We start from the raw sequence: 20,771 nt of genomic DNA, 5'->3' as shown, positions 1-20,771 counted from the left end.
ATAGTCAACAATTCACTAAAATAGAGAACTTACAGAAATAGAACATGCATTATACAGCAACAAACCCCATGTAGAATTCTAAACCGTCATTACCTGATAAATGTGATTTTAAAAATGCAGATGTCAACATATTAATTCTGAAGATGCTCCATCTTGAGTATCTGGTGTGAATAGGATGTTGGACACGAGATCATTTTACCTGCTAAGTTGGATCTTGAGTAGTAGTTTACTGAAATAGGTGAGGCACACAATGGCAATTAAATAAAGATTTAGCACTATTTAAAATAGTCAGTATTTGGTTTTATACTGTATAATGTTTAAACTAAGTAGGTAAGGGGAAATATATATATAAATAATTTATTGAATTAACATTCTTGAGATGGAATATAAAAAAAAAATGTTACTGTTACTTTTTTTTTGTTCTTGGCAGGTACCTTTCTGTACGTTGCAAGTATTACTTTGACTCCTTGCTGTTACAGCGTGGCTACTCAGGGAAAATGACGTTTGATCACAAAAATGAGACACTTGCAATTGCGGTATGCTATGTTCTTTCTTTATGAAAGATATGTATTGATTTTATTTGCTTACTTATTTTTTTGGTTGAACAGTAAAAAAAAAAATTATTATAATAATATTACATACATTGAAAAATAGTGAGTTGGTGTAGAAATGTGTAAATGTAATTTAGTATTACTGTGGATCATCCTGTCACACTGGTTGTTTGTTTAATACAGGTTCAACCTGGAGAGGGAGACAAGGCTGCCTTAAATGATATGAGATCATTATCTGGAGGGGAACGTTCCTTCTCCACTATCTGTTTCATCCTGTCTCTGTGGGCCATTGCTGAGGCTCCGTTCCGCTGCCTAGATGAATTTGATGTCTATATGGTATGTTCAACAATTTAACCAAGGCTAGCCGTATTCAAAAGTCATTTTTGATTACCAGTGGTTGTTGGTAGGAGAAGATGCATGGTTATAAAAACAGAATGTTTTAATAGAATCGTCTGTACCAAACATGACACTTAAATCATACCTTACCTTATATATTTATCACTACTACAACTAATATATTGATGGTAGAACTCGCTTTCATTGACCTGATTTATTTTTCTATATAGAAATAACTTTAATGTAAAACATATGTATGACTTTAACACCTGCATCCACATTTTAGTTTAAATTTCAAACCAAAAGACCCTGCTACTTTTACTTTTGCATGCTATTTGGTTTTTAGGACATGGTCAACCGAAGAATTTCTATGGACATGATGCTAAAAGTTGCAGATAGCCAGCGCTACCGTCAATTCATTTTTCTCACCCCACAAAGCATGAGGTATTGGTCTTTTTATTTTTTTTTCTTCTCTCTTTCAAATGTATTGTCATGTGTGTCCCATTGACTGTGGTTGAGAGAAATGAGCAGCTTCACATTTTTATTTTTCTTATTTCCTTCCTTTTTTTATGATGCTTGCAAACTGTAATAGGGTTGTTCTATGACTTGAGTTAAAAAGCTGGTCTTCAGTGCTAGCTGTCAGTCACAAAAGTAACATAGTCTAGATAAGACAGTGTCTCTATAGTCGCAGTAGCTGCCATCATCTATTGAAGACCACCACTATATTGTGTTGGTGTCTATGGATAACAATTTAAAATGAAGAGCACTGGTCTATTCTTCTGCATCGTTAAGCATGTAGTGAAATACATGCACCAACTAAAGTAGGCTATTGTTTCTTTGCTCCGATTGGCTGAACATTCATATTCAGGCTGCAACATCATTTTATAGAAACAATGAAGCAGCATTGCATGTTAACCGCTGGGATGATTACACTTGGCCTTCGGCACGTGTTCACAAATGCTGGCTGAATGTAACATTTCCTTTGGTTGCTTGGTGCTGTTACTTGATTTTTCCATATGTATTGGGCTTTTTTTATTATTATTATTTTTTAAATCTTCAAATTCCTTGTCGTCCAGCTCATTGCCAGTCAGCAGCCTAATTCGAATTCTACGAATGCATGACCCAGAACGTGGACAGACCGTGTTGCCATTTCAGACAAGAAACCAAGAAGAGGACGAAGATCAGTAAAGATTACCTGCATTGGGCATCTGTTAGTGCTAGCTCTGTTTTATTGTATGTGTTTCAGCACATGATACAGGAGATATTTACAATTTGCTAGCACTGTTTACACCTTTTTATGTGTTATAATAAATGTATTAAATGTTCTATTTTTTGATTTGTAGTTTTGTTTTTTATTTTGTTATTTTTTATTTACAATTTGCTAGCACTTTGATTTCACTTGGTTTTTTGTGTGTTTATATTCTAAGTATACAAAATGTGTTCTATTTTTGGATTTACAGATTTTTTTTTGTAGAAGTAATTTAAAGAAAATAAAAATAATTAACTTGTTAGCATATTGGATTTAGTCATGAACCAATTTTGGAGACTTAACCTTTTATGAATATCATGAAATGTCTATTTTCGTAATATCACTTTACTTGAATCTCCAGGTATTACACTCAAAATCAATGAATATACCACAAAAAACCCTTAGAGGGCATCTTTCATATGAGAGGTGTGCCTCACTTCCTTATGTCACCTGGTTTTGACCAAAACCAAAAATCTAGCATTTGGAGTGAGAGGGGTATTGTCTAGCCCTAAATGCTGGAAAATGAAAGCTAGTTTGTTTAAAATGTACTTACCGGTATTTACAGCAAGACAACATAACTGTAAAGAAGGATGTTTCCCCTCCATTGTTCACACTTTGTTAATAAAAATAAGAGTACAACTAGCTGTCTACAGACAGTATCGAACAGACCATGCATTTACAGTAACATCTGAAGTATTGTTAAAAAAAAAAAAAAAAAATAGTTCAAATAATACATCAGCAGTTAGGGTAGCCTATTCGGAGGTTTTAAAAAAATGTAAGTAATCACTTTTGATTCAGTCTTTTTATTAACTGCAGATAGAGTGTATTTTAGTTCCCTTCAAGAGCTTCTGAAATGCATTTCTTTATTGTCTGTTTGTATCCAGTGTTGTTGCATACATTTTTTCCCCCTCCACAGGTTTTTTTCTCAATCAGTATTTTACAAAATCTGATAACAAGTGATTCTTTTCTGCTCTTGTCTGTAAATGACATCAGACACTTATGGGGTTTGTGTAAAAGTCCTTCCTATTTAATTTACAGTCGGGAGTTAAAAAAAAACCTCAAATGTAAATCAAATGAATACAAATTCATATAAGCTGTTCCATAAAAATGTGTTTTGAACAACAAAGTGTGTTTGTTTTTAACTTGTTTACAGACTTCTGAGTCAAGCTGTATGTTCTATATATATATCCGCTCTGCAACACAAATACCATCACTCTTACGGTGGTGAGCAAATGGTTAAATATGGATACATTTTCTGTTGTATCAAAAGCAGTAAAACTCGTAAACACAGAGAAATTGAACTATATAATGCTTAAATGTAAGAACGTTGCATCATGTTTTAAGATTTGACTTTTAAAACATGTAAAAAGCATAACATTTGTTAAAAGTTAGAACATACTGCAATAAAAGACCAGATTTTGTGTTAGAAAGTGTAAATATATACAAGAAAAACACAATGTAATAATTCTGCATATTTATATTACAACTTTTGTACATAGTTGTGTATTTTCCATGCCAAAAAAATAGCATATCTTAATATGAAGTCTAGTATATAAACATTGTAATAGTCTAGTCCTGCTGTATGAAAAATGCTTAACATATTGGTTCTAACATGTATATACATTAAATACAGTAGCACTAAAAAGACAAGTCTTTATTAAAGCTTTTATATGTTAAAAAATTCTAACATAAACATTCATTAAAGAAAGAAATACATATTGACATTTTATAGTACTACGATTATATATATATATATATATATATATATATATATATATATATATTCTAATACTTTAAATGGGTCAACATATGCCAACTAAAAAAATATGCTTACATATTTTACTTAAACGTCAGTTAAAGCTGTTTATTTACTGAAGTGTACTTGTGATTTAGATAAAAAGAATATGGTCCTTAGGTTTGATCAATTATTTTGTTTAAAGTAGCCAATTTAAAACTAGTCTTCCTGCAAGACCTTTTATTAATGTCAATTTTCAGAAGTGTTTTCTTTTTGTTTTTTTTAAGAATTTGTCCATCTTACACTGTAGGACCTTTTTTTCCCTACTTGCCAATAGCTGAACATCTGGCATTTGTTGTTTTATATATAAAAAAAAATAAGTAATAAAAATAAACCTGAACATATCATCTTTCAATAGATATACAATGTGAAAAGTTTTTTGTCACCACATTTTTGTCATGACACGTTATTTTGGCTCAGAAAGAAAAGTCACAATATTTTATGTCAAGACAAACCAACACACAGCAAAATACCATGTTAAAATACTAATGAACAATTAGCAGACATGCAAATAAAAAACTCCAGGTTCACTGCAACAAAATGCCAATAAGCAATTTACTTACAAAAAGCAATGTTGAACCATACTATAAAAAATGAAATATTCTAGTTGGACACTAATAGTTTGTGTTAGTATTTCCTGATCACTTTGTACTCTTTATCCCCATATCAATATCATTCATCACAACCTCCAGAGCTCTTTGCTCTATGGCTCTGCCTTATTATTGGAATGCTCTCCATGAGCCAGGCCCTCCTCATTCTCTTCCTCCTCTTCTGGTACCTGGACAAGATCAACTCCAGCAGGTTAGTAACCATAGCCGCCATTATGCTACAACCACGTTACAAGCTGCACACATATGTCAATGGCTTTATAGTTCAAAACAACTAAACCACCTGAAAACCTTTCCTAGACAACACCGTGTAACACATTTTTTTTTTTTTTTTTTTTTGGTTCCTGGGTAGTAAGTGTTATTTCCTAATTGCTTATGCCTCAAAAGTATAGAAAATGGCTATTATTCCCCACAAACTTTGCTTTTGTGACCAGGACAGTGATATTTTGAAATTGACCTATTTTCCAGAACATTCCAGATAGATTCAGTGCTGGGTGAAATAAATGTATTTTTGTAGGATGGTACAGAGGGGAAAAGAGAGCCATGAAGTTCGCTATCCCAAGAATTTGGTGGGAACCCACTGACAACTCAAGCAACTGCTACTTCTGCATGGTGGACCCTTCCAAATGTCGGACTGGCAAGAATGCATCTGCTATCACGTATCCGGACCTTCCTTCATCCATCGCCCCGGTGCCACACTGCCATGAGCTCCCCGTACCCTCTCCTCCGGAGAGAGAGCAGCCGTCTTTAGACGAGAGCAGGAAGGCCGAAAACTATGTGGAGCTGGTTGAGACTCTGGTGAAGAACTACGGCACAATGGGCTGTAGGATGTCCCTCAAAGTCCATATCCTTGATGATAAATTCAAGGAGAACATGGGAGCGTACTTGGAGGAGCAAGGCAAGCGCTTCCACCAGGATATACTGGACTTTGAACGCCGCTACCAAGGACAGTATAACGAGAACATGATGGGAGTCCAAGACCGGCACATAGCATTTTTCACAGGATACTGAAAAATGATTAAGCTAAACATATAAGCTCAGCACATACTTAGGGCTCTTTTCGGTTTTTATTTTTGATCACTTGATGTCCCCTCTTTTTTCTTTTTTTTTTTTTTTTTTTTTTAGCCGTCTCCGTTCAATTAAACTCTTGGAAAAGTGTTGATTGATAAACAAGTTCACTTTTGTTTTTTTCTACCGTAACTTGATTGAGACTATGATTCTGATTCATAATGTAAAAAAAAATAATGTAGCTCCTTATTTTTAATTCAAACAATGCAAACAGTGAGTGAAGCTAACTAAGAGGAATTAAGAGGAAACTTATTTGCGAAACAGGTTATAACATTTTTGCAAAAGTCATTAAGATTTTAAATCCAGGAAAAGCAATTTAAATGAACTTGCTTTTTGTGTTCGGTTTGAATTACAAATATGGAGCTGCTTTTTTTTTTTTTTTTACATTATCAATGAAACAGAATCATAGTCTCATTCAAATTATGTGAGAAAAAAATAAAAGTTTCACAATGCTTTTCCAAGAGTTTAATTAAGAAATGGAGTCAGCTTAAAATAACTTCAAAGGGACATGTTTATATGTACTGTGGCTCTCAAAAAGTATTCACCCTCCTTGGACTTTTCCACATTTTATTGTGTTACAACATGGAATCAAAATTGATTTAATTAGGAGTTTTTGCCACTGATCAACACAAAAAAGTCCATAATGTCAAAGTGAAATACAATCTACAAATTGTTCTAAATTAATTACAAATATAAAACAGAAAATAATTGATTGCATAAATATTCACCCCCTTTGCTATGACACACCTAAATAAGCTCTGGTGCAACCAATTGTCTTTAGAAGTCACATAATTAGTTGAATGGAGTCCACCTGTGTGCAATTAAGGTGTTTCACATGATTTCAGGTTAAATACACCTGTCTCTGGGAGGTCCCACAGTTGGTTAGTACATTTCCTAACAAAAACTACATCATGAAGATGAAGGAACATTCAAAGCAAATCCTGAATAAGGTTCTTCAAAAGCACCAATCAGGGGTAGGATAGAAGAACATTTCCAAGGCATTGAATATCCCCCGGAGCACAGTAAAGTCTGTTATTAAGAAATGGAGAGAATATGACACAACTGTGAATCTGTCTAGAACAGGCCGTCCTCAAAAAATGAGTATCCGGGCAAGAAGGGCACTAGTCAGGGAGACCACCAAGAGGCCTATAGCAACTCTAAAGGAGTTACAGTCTTCCACGGCTGAGCTGGGAGACACTGTGCATATGGCAACAATAGCCCAGGTGTTTCACAAAACTGGCCTAAATGGGAGAGTGGCAAAAAGCAAGCCATTGTTGAAAAAAACAGATCAAATCTCGATGCTAAGCTCTATGTTTGGCGCAAGCCTAACACCGCACATCATCCTGAGAACACCATCCCTACCGTGAAGCATGGTGGTGGCAGCATCATCCTGTGGGGATGCTTCTCTGCATCAGGGCCTGGAAAGCTTGTGAAGATAGAGGGCAAAATGGATGCAGCAAAGTACAGAGAAATCCTGGAGGAAAACCTGCTGAAGTCTGCAAGAGACCTGGAACTTGGGAGAAGATTCATCTTCCAGCAGGACAATGACCCCAAACATACAGCCAAAGCCACAGTGGAGTGGCTTAATAACAAAAAGGTCAATGTCCTGGAGTGGCCCAGTCAAAGCCCGGACCTCAATCCAATTGAGAATATGTGGAAAGAGTTGAAAATTGCTGTTCACCAACTTGACGGAGCTTGAGCAATTTTGCAAAGAAGAATGGGCAAAAATTGCAGTGTCCAGATGTGCTGTAACTGCTGCCAAAGGTGCCTCTACCAAATATTGACTCAAGGGGGTGAATACTTATGCAATCAATTGTTTTCTGTTTGGTAATTGTAATTAATTTAGAACAATTTGTAGATTTTATTTTTCACTTTGACATTATGGACTTTTTTGTGTTGATCAGTGGCAAAAACTCCTAATTAAATCCATTTTGATTCCATGTTGTAACACAATAAAATGTGGAAAAGTCCAAGTGGGGTGAATACTTTTGAGAGCCACTGTATAGGTTAATTGCCGTTATATATATTATTTATTTATTTATTTATTTTCTCAGAAGCACAACATGGTGAATTGACTCAATGAGCATTGTGGCATTACATACCTCCCAGTAAATGGAATCATCAAAACAGTTTTGATCAGGTGGCTGTCCCCAGATTGGCAGCCTCAAAATGAAACCTGTGAACAGTGACCAAGAACATTTTATCCTGAAGTGAACCTGGTTTAAGGTGGACACATTTTATAACAAATCTTTTTTAATCCTTCCTCAGATTTCATTTACCGTTCGATTCTTTTCACATACACTGACCTGTCACAACAAAAAAAAACAGAATCCTGCAGATCCAGGCAGTATTTTACTGAACATGTTATTTTGGCCCTTACTCTGCTGTTGGTACAGACATTTTATTTCAATTAACTAGACTAGAATAGATTGAAAAAAAATCAGAAGTGAGGACTACTGCACTAATAGACCAAGCATGTTTTTTTTTTTTAGATGTTTCCATGTTTGTTTTTAAAGTTTGCATTAAAGCAGCAATTCTTCCAACTACTTGGCTAGTTTACTAAAATACTTTTAAAACACTGGATTTGCATACCTGTGATAGTTCCTCCCACAATGGCAATAGACACAGATGAAGCCAAGGCTGCTGCCTGCATTTCATATGACGCACTGTCGGGGCAGAATGAAACAAATAGCATATGACATAAAAGAATCATAACACATACGGATATATCGTTTCCGGCATTCTTTGACATTCCTGCTTTATAAAATAACCCTTCAATTTGAAAACCCAGCCTCTATAAATTGGGACAGAACCCAATGGAAACAAAGTTGTATTTAATTAGGTTAACAGATTGGTTACAAATAGAATGATGACACAGCAATAGTCTCCAAATTAGGTATGCATTTTGCAAGCACGTGTATGGGCAAATTAATCTGAAATTGAATTCTTAGACACCTTGGTTAAACTTGACCAAGGATCTAGTAAAACAGATCTTTACATCAGTACCTACGTCATCTGCACATCCTATCGATACTAAAAGAGCAATTTCTAAAGGACTGGGTATAAGGAGAAAAATAACCTATGACTACAAAAAACAGAAAGGAATTAAAAATAAATCTTAAGAAAAGAGGATATAAAGAGCAAATTATTGAGAGAGAATTGAGAAACATTGACAAATCACTGCTTGATTATAAGAAAAGGGAAGAGAGGGTTAAGAGAGTACCATTAATAATGACATATTCTGAATTATTACCCAACATTTCAAAAATAGTTTGGAAGCCTTTACGTATACTTCATAATTCAGAAAATATGAAAAAAATATTTCCCGAAACACCGATCTTTAGCTTTAAAGGGGTGCAAATTTGGCTGACATTTTAGTCCACAGTAAACATTGTAAACTTGGTTGCTTGTCTGCAAGGAGAATCCGCCCCTAACAAACACATTATCAGCAAGCACATAAAGGCTCTGTGTGTTTTTCTCCAATGTCGCTGTGTCTCGGCTGCTCATCTTCATTCATTTTTCAATATTCTGGGGGGTAGGTAGCAGTGCGCCACTGTGGGGTGCGTTAATCATTATTATTATTTTTCCATTCATGGTTTGGTGGCCTCATAGACACTTCCTATCTGTGGCATTGGGATGCATGTAATTGTTCATGTTTTTTCCAGCTGGCCTCGCACAGGTAGCCCTTGAGCATCCACGGACGAGGCCTCTGGCCAAATTTATCATTCACTCAGGCCTTGAGCGCCCATAACAGTTCATTAAATCATCTGCAATTGCAATCAATAAATCATTCATTCATTGTGGATTCTCCGTGCTGAGTAAAGTGACCATAGATACATTAAGGGACATTGAAACATGCAGAAGTGTGCAAAATATATTGGTAAAGATAAAAGTGAAATCGCAAATAAAGAAAATAAATATTCAGTCTTAAAAATCCGTTATGCAAGGATAGCAACCTTGTCTATGGTATATTTTGCATAAAATGTAATAAAATAAAATATGTAGGAGAGACAGGTACATCATTATATAAAAGAATACAGAACCACCTATCAAATATAAGAAATAAAAAAGTAAATGAACCAATAGCTCAGCATTTTACCAGGAACAGACACAACATGGATGACATAATGGGGGTGATGTAAGGATACACACAAAGTGATTTGTGGGAGCAAACCCCCCATAGTGCTGCCATAAAATTATGTTTAGCAGCCATAGAGTCTGATTTTAACGGTTGCTAAAAATGTGTCGTATGTAAAGAATAGTGTTCATCTGTCATTCTGCACCCGCTATCAGATTTGCATTTTGCCATCATTAATCCATTAAAATTATATTGAAATGCATTCAAATGAAGAAAAGAGCATGGAATTGGGTGGGATCTGGATACTAAGCAGGCACAAACATTATAATGTGATGTAGGGATTTTGCCTTGCACTTAGGCAATTGCTGACCCTCCAAAAATTCTTCTTACAAGGTGCAATCCATTGTAGAAGCGAGTAATTGAGAGCTGTATAAAAGCACACACCTGCAGAGACCTGTCATTGGCTTTAGGATGGCAGCTGTGGTACACTTCCTGATGCAGGGACACTTAGCTGTTGTTGAGGAGAGGCAACACATTCAGAAGAGAAGGGCAAGATGAAGAAGACCCTGCATATTCAATCCCAGGGTCACTTTGTTTGGGATGCTGGAGGATGCAGTGCTAAAGCATTATCGTCTCACTCCGCAGGTCATCCTAGACCTAATAGCTGAATTGATGGATGAGCTAGACCCCAGCATCAATCTAGGGACCGCTATCCCTGCACATGTGAAAGTGTTGTGTTCTCTGCACTACTTAGCCTCTTGGTTCCTTTCAGACCACAGTTGGAATGTCTGTTGGGAGTACTAGGCATATTTCTGGATGCCATGCTGAAAAGGGGCAGGCCAATACATATAATTTCCTAAGGATACTCGCCTACCTGATGTTGGCTGAGGCTTTTCCAAACAACTCCGTTTCATGCTGTGTGATCTCAGCCGTAAGGACCCTCAGCTCCTCAGAAAACTTTAGTTTTTTTCCTGTGCGCCAAGAGGACTTTGCTGCCCTCTCACATATTTATTTTTGCTTTGTATTTTCGTACTCCACAAACGTCATACAGCGACTACTGCTCTCTGTACTCCTAACTCTGCAAGTGCAGCCGTTAAATAGACAGATGCGCTCACTGAGACCCTCATTATCATAATTGCAGATCATTGTTTGTGCGTGTTGAGTAATTTGCATTGCTCTTAAGCTTACATAAGGCACAGTGCAATTTGAATTTTGCATCTACAATTATTTGCACTGCACCTATACTTACATCACCCTCATAGTTAATGGTTTTAGAAAAAATGCAATTAGATAATGTACTTTACAGAAGACTAAAGGAAAATAAATGGATAAATAGACTAGCTACCATGGTGCCGGAAGGTTTAAATAGAAAGGAACACTAGATTGTTACATCATTTATATAGTAAATGACATCACAATGATTAGAGTTAAAGAGAAATAAATGTGTGGTTACCATGGTATCAAAAGCCTATAAATATGTTGGGAAGTTGGCTCTTTGAGCAATATATAAGTCGCCCTGGATAAGGGCGTCTACTAAGAAATAAATAATAATAAATAATAAGAATAAGAATAAGAATAAGAATAAGAATAAGAATAAGAATAAGTCTCACCCCTCAGATGCTCCCATTGCAACAGCCACAATGCCAGCAATCCCTCCTAAAATACCAGGCATACCGTGAAGATTGTGAACACCACACGTGTCTTGGATACCCAGCTTGGATGCAAGGACTGGCTAAAAAAAAAAATTAAATAATACATTCATAAGGAAAATACATACAAAAAGGTACAGTTGCTCTGCGACTGATAAAAGAGAAACCCATTGGAACCATTTGTGTAACTTCACTTCACACTTCTCTTGCAAAAACTGCTCTACCCACACTGTATAACCACGTACATCACAAAATTAAGATCATGCTTGGGAATTTCATTTTAACATAAGTGTTGCGCTGTAGTGTGCTTACTTGGTTTCCACTGGATGGACTTTGTACTCAGTACTGATAATACTCAAACTGTGAGTTACAGTAATGTGTGTCTGTTATTAGGTTGATCCTCCATTAAGCAATGTCATAGACATTTCTTGATTGGCTGCTAACATCCCAATGTCATCTGATCTCATTTTATTATTGCAAGTAAAATCACAGTGCTTAAATAATAATGAGCCATTTTATAAGCTCAATAACACACTTGAAAGTGTGACCTCTTTCTGATACTTCTCAGGTGGTTGGTACACTCGGTATCAGTACAACTTATGCCTTCTTTTGTGTTGTTACTTACTTCAGCTTCAAAACATGAACTAAATATAAGCAAGGTAGAGCAGCTGGCAGATAGAAATGAAGAGCTAGAGCCCTAATTAAAACAAAGGCACTATAGTTACACATTTGTTAGATTATTTATTAGACACATTGTTTTGTTATTAATGCTTTTACTATCCTTTGGATATGCCCATACAAAGAGCTTAACGTTAAGTGTATGGAGTGAGAATTAGAAAACGGTGACTGCAGCACAACTACAAAGTAGATGAAGTCCCTGTATTTTGAGAACGTAATAATACTGCTACAAACCACACTTCATTATAAATGCTAAATTGCAGAGGGTATATATGTGTATCTTTAAATATAATTATCTCCAAAAGAATTATTATTATTATTATTATTATTATTATTATTATTATTATTATTATTATTATTATTATTATTATTATTATTATTATTATTTATTTATTCATTTAGCAGATACTTACAATCAAATCACAAAATACTTACAGACAAAAACTTGAATCCAACAGTTGAAATGATTCCAGCTACCAAACCAATAAGCATAGCTCCAAAGGGGCCGATGTTCATGTCAGCACAGGTTCCTACTGCCACGCCTCCTGCTAGAGTGGCATTCTGAATGTGAACCTGTATAGACAAACCAGAGGATACCATATGATGAGTTTGGTGCTAACTTGTCCGAACTGGAGATTAATTATTTCTCGTATTTATCCACAGAGTAATACAAACTGTAGCAGTGTGAGCTTCACTCCTTGGCCCTACTTCAGACAAGGTGCCTAGTGCCAATTGCACCATATTGTGACAACAACTGAGGATTAAGTCAAATACCCCCAACAGGCTAGGTTTTTGTTTCAACCAGGTATTAAATAATGATGTATTGTTTTCCCATGAACATAAAGCAGCATAATGTTTTGAAATACTTTACATCAAACAATATTGTTGTTGTCTGTATTCATCATATGACCAAAAAAAAAACACTGCATGATTTGAGGAACTATCTGACTGCCCATGTTTACAGGTCTCATTTAAATGCAATAAAATCAGACAGAATAATTACAAGATTGCAACATCATGAAATGTGGGCAGTTCATTTTTTTTTTAAAGTAATTTGAAGCTATTCTTTAATTAATGTAACTTTTTGTATTTAATATATAACCCTTACCATGTCAAGTTTGCCTTTGTGTTCCACAACGCTGGAGATTGCATATGCAGCAACGACACAAGCAGCCAATGAGAAGTAAGTGTTTACAACAGCTCTATACTGATTTTCACCTTCATCAGCAATAGCAGAGTTAAAGCTGGGCCAAAACATCCACAGGAAAATGGTACCTGTAATGAAATAAATTGGTGTGTGTGTGTGTGTGTGTGTGTGTGTGTGTGTGTGTGTGTGTGTGTGTGTGTATGTATGTGTGTATGTGTATGTATGTATGTATGTTTAATGAATCAGGGTAAGCAGACAATGCTATAGTATTATACAGGTAGTGGACCAAAAAATGGACCCCTGGGTAAATGGTCAAAAACGGTCTGCTGAGAACTCTACAGAGCAGGATACCATAGTGGCCCAACGCCCTATTAAGTGACTTTACATTGGTGTTTACATTTTTTTGTCCACTACCTGTATGTAATTTGCAATCTGTTTGTTTTTTGCAACTCATTCTGCTTTATGAATTTTACAATTTTTCAGATTAACAGATTAAACCCACAAACAAGTGATGTTGAACATATGCATTTCAATATTTAACCATTAGGTGGCATACCATGTTTACTTTAATTATCCATCTTTGTGAAATAATGATATAATTTAACTATGTAGAAATGTATTTACTGATTCAAACAAAAAACATAATTAAAAAACAAAACAAAAAAAAAAAAAACATATGCCCTGTGGAAATTGGTACAGGTGAAAAGGTGCTTGGATGGTTCAATAATTATTTTATAAATCGAACCCAAAGTATACAAGCAGTTGGCTTAACTTCAGAGACAATTGAATAAAAAAAATGATTTTTTTTTCTTTTTTTTTTTTTCTCAGTGATTAATTTGTTTGTGTTAGTTATGCTCAATTGAATTTGTGTGTGTTTTTTTTGGATTAGATTCCACCTTCTTGACCAGGTCACTCTTGAAAAATATATTTTAATCTCAGTTGGACTTTCCTGCTTAAATAAAGATTCAATACAAAATAAATAAATAAAATCAATATGCACACTCACCGATCATTGCAAATAAGTCAGAGTGGTAGACAGACCCCTCATTTTCGTGGCCATTTTTCAACCCTGGTCTGTAGAGGATACGGGCTACAGCCAAACCAAAGTAAGCCCCAAAAGCATGGATTATCATTGAGGCCCCAACATCATTAGCCTGTTTGAATACAAATTATTAACAGATTAGTCCTTTAACAATGTACAATAAGAGCCTATTACACAGAGCGGCTCCACACATTAAACTTACTCACAAGACTTTATCTTTGAGTGTCATGCTTCTTCACATTCCCTAGTCATCTGGATGCTCTGCTGTAGCTTGAAGTGTGCTTATAATGTACCAGTCATCTTTAATAGGTCAAATATGTGGACTGAAAAGATTCACACTTACCCCTAGCACTTCAGCGACCAGATGCTCATTCATTGCAAACACAGTGATCTCCAGGATTGTCATTATCAGTAACTGGACAGGACTAGTTTTTCCCAGAACTGCGCCAAATGAAATGAGAACAGTGGCTGTGCTGAAATCTGCATTAATCATTCTGGTGAAAGAGACAACAAAAACATACGTTTAGCTTTTTTTAGTACTTATTTTAGGTTATTTGAATGCAAATAAATTTTTTGAAATAAAAATGATAATTTACATAGAGAAATGGCCTACATGTTATATTACAGAGGACTTGTGTTTGGGGAGGGAGGTTAAATAAATATAATTACTTTAGAATGTCAATTTCGATTTTCCCATTGTGGAGGTGCCAGAAGCCTTGCACCAGTATGCCCCACTGAAGACCCAAGGCAGCGAGGAGCATATTGATTCCAACACTGCTGAAGCCATATCTCTTCAAGAAGGTCATCAGGAAACCAAATCCGATGAAGATCATCACGTGTACATCCTGGAACACTGCAAAAAAAAACAAAAAAAAACCAAAAAACTATTAGTTAAAATGATGTAACTTAACGAGTAAGTAAAAGGACATTTTCTGCGTTTTATTGTTTTACTGTCCCCTTATGATTTTGTCATAGATTATTTTACATTCCTCTGCTGTGTTATGTTTCTAATCATTCTGAAAAAAGAAAAAAAAAATAAGAAACGTATTCTCTAATAACTGGAATAAATGCTTTGATAAATGTCCTGTTAGTTCAATCATACTTGTGGGTTAGGGAAATGACACAGAGTTAAAGCTTTCCTCTGAAATAGACACTGTCCAGAGCAGAATGCATTAGTTAATATCATTTCTGTGAACCTATAGTGAATCTAAGAACCTAGCCAAGGACAGGACGACAGTGACATGGAACAGTAATTACGGGCAGAACATTTTATTTTAAACTTCACCTTAACTCTGAAAGTCTCGGTATAACATTTCGGTGTGCACTGAATATTATATAGAATCATCATTTTCCTGGGAGACTAGTTCAAGTTGCACTGTAAGTATGTCTTATGGGATTTTTCATTTGGCAGATAATTACTTGCAAAGTAGTTACACATTTTCTGTATGTATTTGTTTTACTTTTATGTGAGTTGCGTAGATTGTAGCATTCAAGACTTTTTTCAGCTTCACACATTGACATTGCTTCTGCTGTTAGTATTTTGTAACATAAGGCTTCAACCATTCATCAGAGATTAAGAAAAAAATTAATTTTGTGTAAATAAAATTTAAATTAAAATACAAGTCATCTAACACATGTGATTCTCATTAATTCCCTGATTCTCATTACTTTGACATACTAGGGACACATTTACCATTGCATAATTGGTTTCAGCAAATGAAGTTTATATCGCATACATTAGCATTTTATAGATTTATTATATTAGTTGGGTGCTAACTCCATATACAGGGTACAGTACTTGATAGAAGGCGGTAAGGTTCTATTCACTGGGAAATACATTATTTGCAACGACTTTCACCCAGTTATTTATGATATAAACATGACAACATTTGTATTAAACATTACTACATTTCATTGATATACTCATACAAAGCCCTTGAGCATGGCACAGGAGCAAACGTTTGTACTGAGGATGTTGTCAGGGAGTGTTCACTAATGTTGGGTGTTCAAGGTAATGGAAGTGTCCTGTCAACACAATGTCCACTGATTGCTTTCAATAAGTATTTGCATTTCCCAGCACTTTCCATATACCCCCCCCCCCCCCCCATGTAATCATATTATCCTCATATTTGAAGCATTTGCCCTCTGTAGCTAATTTGGTTCATCCCAGTCAAGAAAGGAATAACTGGTTGGCCATTTTTCCTATCTGTTGCCAGGCTGCCATCTTGACAATCTCATACAAATAAACTGACACGCCCAATGGAGCTGTCATGATCCCTATGCAGAGAGACTCAGAACAACAATGTTCTTAATATGATGGAATAAGTGGACAAAACTCTTCATTGTTCTCAAACAACTCAATTAGCATCAAGCTCTAAAATACTGATAAGCAAATCCAGTGTCTCACAGTTTAAAATCTGTTTTGAACATTTTGCATTTGATATGCAGTACTTTCAGTTTTTAGGTTTTTAGGCAGGATTCTAATCTACAGCCAGAGAATGTAGTGCCTCTTTTCTGCTGAGCTGAGCTGCGCCGGGGCCCTACCGAGCACTCACGGTGCGGTAAGGAGAGCCTGGGTTGTTTTTCCGTGCAACCGACTTCGAGCCGTGCAACCGACTTCACACGCAACAAAAGACAGTTGTTATTAATTATTGTTATTAATGAACTAAGTTTGCCAAAAGATGCTCAAACAAATGGTGTTCAAAAATTAATAGACCAACGGTACACCTGTATCTTGTATCGCTTTGTAAATATATTTAGGAATTTCTTTGTAATTCACAAATTTTACTGATTGTATCGACTTAACATAATTAGTTATGTTGAAGGGGAAAAAAAGAAGGATTTAAAAATATGATTTGCCAAAGATATCTCGTTTAAGGATAGTAGTTGTTTTTTCTAGAGTTGTTTTTTTTGTTTGGTTGCTTAAAAAAAGAAGCTGTGCGAGGGCAACGAGAGCCATAGTTGTATGTATGGTACAGCTGTATTTTGTTTTACTATATTTTTGTAAAAAAAAGTTTAGAATTGTTTTATTTTTTTTCTTTATATTAACATAATAAAGGTCAAGGATGAGAAATGTGGTAGAATTTTGTGTTCTTGAGTGTGTGAGTTAGGTGTACACTACCTGCGGTTTATGCCCCTTTGCTTTAAATCATAATAGATTTGGGCATAAACTTTCTCATTTCTGACGCATAACTCCAGATCTTCCTGAACACTTCTATCTACCCACAGAGAAACTAGATCCTACAGCGTCCCAAGGCTGTACTTTTCTCTCATCACACTCGCTGCCCGCCATGTCGCTTGTTGTTTTTCTTTCTGGAGTGTGCTGAATGATGCAACCCCCCCTTCTTTTTTTAAGTGGCAGCTACCTGTAAGCCACAGATACCTTTCATAATTTGAATTCTTAAAGTGCCGAGTATATCCTTTCCCTTCCCGTGTCAGCTTGGGGATCTGTGGTGTATATCTCCCTTTTTTACAATCTCCAATTTTTCAGAGAAAGTTCTCCTTGAAAAAGGATTCGTAACCAAATCGACTATGATGTCTCCATTTTCTCACATTTTTTTATTTTAGTGTAAATTAAAATTTGAATTAATTAGATGTTGTGAAGGTATTTGTATTTATCAATGTATATTTATAAGCAATATCATGCGAAATCCAGCTATCCTCCTGCAGTGCTAACCAAGGAATATTCATGTTTTGGGGTTGCTCACTAATGATTGGTCGCCTCTGCTCACTCCTGATTGGTCGCCTGTCTAAAAAAAAAAAGGACTCGGTTAAACTCACTCAAGCCCTTCAACTGAAATGGAGAATACCCTCAACTGTTTTTTTTTTCTAACATCTGGTCGTTGTTTTAGACATGCTGGGAAAATGGAGATCTCTTATTGGCTGATCACATCCCCTTCAGGAAACCCCTAGACTCTCTAATAAACCCTGTAAGTCATCTTGGATAAAGGTGTCCGACAAATGAACAAATAATAATTAGAGTAGTATGCTTCATAGTATAAGCAAGCACACTGTACGCAAGTGAGTGAGGCAACGTTAAGTCATTTGACTGACGGTTTACTTGGCACTGTCTGGTCAGCAGAGAATACCTTGAAGGTCCTGACGGCACACCACTGGTTTAATTCAACCATTAAATGTTTTCCTGTTATATTCCTGCTTGTTGAAATTGCAATTCTGTTTATAAAAGTGGAACATATTTGCTATATATCACATAGTAAATAATAATTGCAATTTTAGCTGATGGAGAATACTCTACTGATTTACACTAAAACTATTTAATGATTAGAATCAGATAGTGTTCACAAATGACCTCCTGGAGACTGGACAACAGAAGCATGGACATATCAAAGGATTTTGCTGAATTCATCACCACAGACTAATGATGATAAACACATGCCTTTTTTTAATAACTAGTTTATTACGCACAAATGAAGCTTTGTTTATGTATGTTTGTATAGCTTTCTTGATACAGGAGGAAAGTTTGAGCCACACAACTTCTTAATTAATTTACATATGATGAAAACATTTGGGAAATTACATAAAGTTTAAACTGGTCTTCACTTCTATTAAAAATTAAAACCCAATTTTGTATTGGTTCCTTTGGATCACAAAACTTCAAATGCTCAAAAAGAATAAACCTGGACAGTTTTGTGACAATTAGTTTATGATTATTTTCACATGTTGAATTACCACATTACAAAGTGAAATTACTATTCGTTCTTTCTTATATATGGTGGCTACACAATTTGTGCCTGAATTGCTTACATAGTTGGATTATATTTGTTAATTTAAAGTTTACAACTATATCATTCCTAGTATCTTGTTGGATAATAAATACATTGCATTACATTGGCCAGCTGCTGGTGAATACATTATTTGCTGTTTTACTATGCTGTCTTCCAGGATCCTCTTTTTGGACTTCCAGAGATACTCCTTTCAGCCTAAATATAAACTTATTTTATCTTCAAGTCAATGCATTTTAGTTAATGCTGACCAAAGTTTGCTTTCCCTTTCCAATTCTAGAACCAAGTCTGTAAGTGGTAAAAATGAAAACCTCTCAATTTAGATTTACTGTACTTTCCATAGATTTTAAGGTATTGGTATGTTTTATATGTCCTTCTTAATTAACTTTTTTTGTTTCAGTATTATCTGATGAAGTGTATTAGACTCGGTGTAGAATCTTACAGTTGAAAACACTCACACACTTAAGAAAAACAACACTGTAGTAGTGTACAGCAGTAGATAAGAGTTCTCACTAGTGGTGGCTGAGCTCTGAGTCTTGCCGTGAAAAATGTGAACCTCATGGATACATACCTCTGACTAATATGCAACATATGTTGCTGACAGGTAACAATTCATACAGAAGCCATATCAAAGCACACTGTTGTTTTATCTTTTAGAAGACATTCTGAGCGTGCAAATGCTGAGAGAGTGACACTGACAAATTCAAACCAGTAAGCCTTATTTAATTACACTCAGCAGCATAGAACTATGAGTGTTTTGGCAAACAAAATGACAGTAAATCATATAATTATGGTTTAAATTATTAAAGCAGTGGAGCAACTGTCAATCAAATTACTAATTAAATATAGGCAATGGCATACACTAAAAGAAAAGTATAGATTGTTTCTTCAGCATAAATGCCTAACTCATTTTAGGAGTTTGCAACCATACTATTCTCTCTCCTCCAATATAGTAGTATTTTTTGTCTTAAATAAAAGTTGTAGATTCACATTTTCTTATAATTTATAAAACATAAAAAGCCCATAGAAAAACTGTAACCTTTATCTTTATGCAATATAAATGTAACATTTAAATGTAATATTTTGATAAAATACACAGGTGGTTCACAATTATTGATAATACCTATAACCTCTTTTTTATTTAAAAATGTAAATATAATATCATGTACACAAATGACAAACATAGCTACAGAATGTTTGCCATTTCTTATTGTGATATGAAATACAGCCTCTAGAACTCTAAAATCTGTCCCTTTCCAATTTTTGGTTCTTGCAGATTGATAAGATAATAATTCACAAAAAATACTTACTAGGGTATAATTGAGAGAATCTAACACTGGTGATGGTATCGTTTGAGGCTTGTTTATGGTCACCATGTGAAAAATCCTTGTAGCTTACAAAAACGCCAAATAAAACTATTATTAGAATCTCCAAAAAAAGGGCGAGGATAGGAAATTTGAACCTCATATTGGTAGCAAAAGATGAAGGCATGGTGAAGTATCTTGGTCCTGTGTGTTTGATACTAGAAAAGGACTGATGCCTGTTTTAAATTGGCTGCAGATTCAGTTGCAATCCAATGACAAGGCAGAACATTGGGGGATGGAAGTTCACACCCAGCTAGAGAGGGCTGGGACTGCTACTGAATGCTTTAGGGAGGGGGGGGGGGTTCTCTGCATAACATTTTTTTTATAATAATCTAAGAAAGATCAATTCAATTAGATGAAGCTTTATAGTCCAATCTTCAACATTATGAACCCATGTTCTTATTTTCGGGAGCATGTCACATTATTTTAACCCCAAATAAGTAGAATGAAGCACATACTTATTT

At 35.3% G+C, this 20,771-nt stretch overlaps 2 protein-coding genes across 3 annotated transcripts in view; one reads left to right on the top strand and one right to left on the bottom strand.

Annotated features, from left to right (window-relative positions):
• The window catches only part of si:dkey-119f1.1 (Structural maintenance of chromosomes protein 6-like), a 36,820-nt gene extending 34,597 nt beyond the window's left edge, over positions 1 to 2,223 (top strand). The window contains exons 24-27 of one of the 2 annotated variants that reach the window (XM_034004626.3): positions 431 to 536; positions 735 to 887; positions 1,234 to 1,331; positions 1,964 to 2,223. In XM_034004626.3, the coding sequence (XP_033860517.3) occupies positions 431 to 536; positions 735 to 887; positions 1,234 to 1,331; positions 1,964 to 2,075 (469 nt within the window). In that variant the 3' untranslated portion in view covers positions 2,076 to 2,223. The remainder of the gene's footprint in view (positions 1 to 430; positions 537 to 734; positions 888 to 1,233; positions 1,332 to 1,963) is intronic. The other variant, XM_034004627.3, reaches the window with a different exon arrangement.
• A 2,057-nt stretch (positions 2,224 to 4,280) lies between these two features.
• LOC117402938 (ammonium transporter Rh type A-like) lies at positions 4,281 to 20,486 on the bottom strand. The gene is made up of 10 exons (XM_034004631.2): positions 20,254 to 20,486; positions 14,871 to 15,054; positions 14,545 to 14,695; positions 14,166 to 14,313; positions 13,121 to 13,287; positions 12,448 to 12,585; positions 11,296 to 11,417; positions 8,200 to 8,273; positions 7,710 to 7,783; positions 4,281 to 4,709 (listed from the first exon to the last, which is right to left on the bottom strand). The coding sequence occupies exons 1-10, from the start codon at positions 20,432 to 20,434 to the stop codon at positions 4,635 to 4,637; spliced, it is 1,314 nt and encodes a 437-aa protein (XP_033860522.1). The 5' UTR covers positions 20,435 to 20,486; the 3' UTR covers positions 4,281 to 4,634.
• Positions 20,487 to 20,771: the final 285 nt, after the last annotated feature.

This window comes from Acipenser ruthenus, chromosome 5, assembly GCF_902713425.1.
Source record: "Acipenser ruthenus chromosome 5, fAciRut3.2 maternal haplotype, whole genome shotgun sequence".
NCBI classification, from domain to species: domain Eukaryota; kingdom Metazoa; phylum Chordata; class Actinopteri; order Acipenseriformes; family Acipenseridae; genus Acipenser; species Acipenser ruthenus.
Note: the sequence above shows the minus strand (reverse complement) of the source record. Positions and strands in the feature narration are given on the sequence as shown.

Excerpts from the sequence above, each read along its gene's own strand:
- LOC117402938 (XM_034004631.2), bottom strand. The coding sequence starts at position 20,434 with ATGCCTTCATCTTTTGCTACCAATATGAGGTTCAAATTTCCTATCCTC. Across the intron at positions 14,696-14,870 it reads ATCGAAATTGACATTCTAAA|AATGATTAATGCAGATTTCA; the intron begins GTAATTATATTT and ends CTCTTTCACCAG. Across the intron at positions 8,274-11,295 it reads GCAATGGGAGCATCTGAGGG|TGCGTCATATGAAATGCAGG; the intron begins GTGAGACTTATT and ends CTGCCCCGACAG.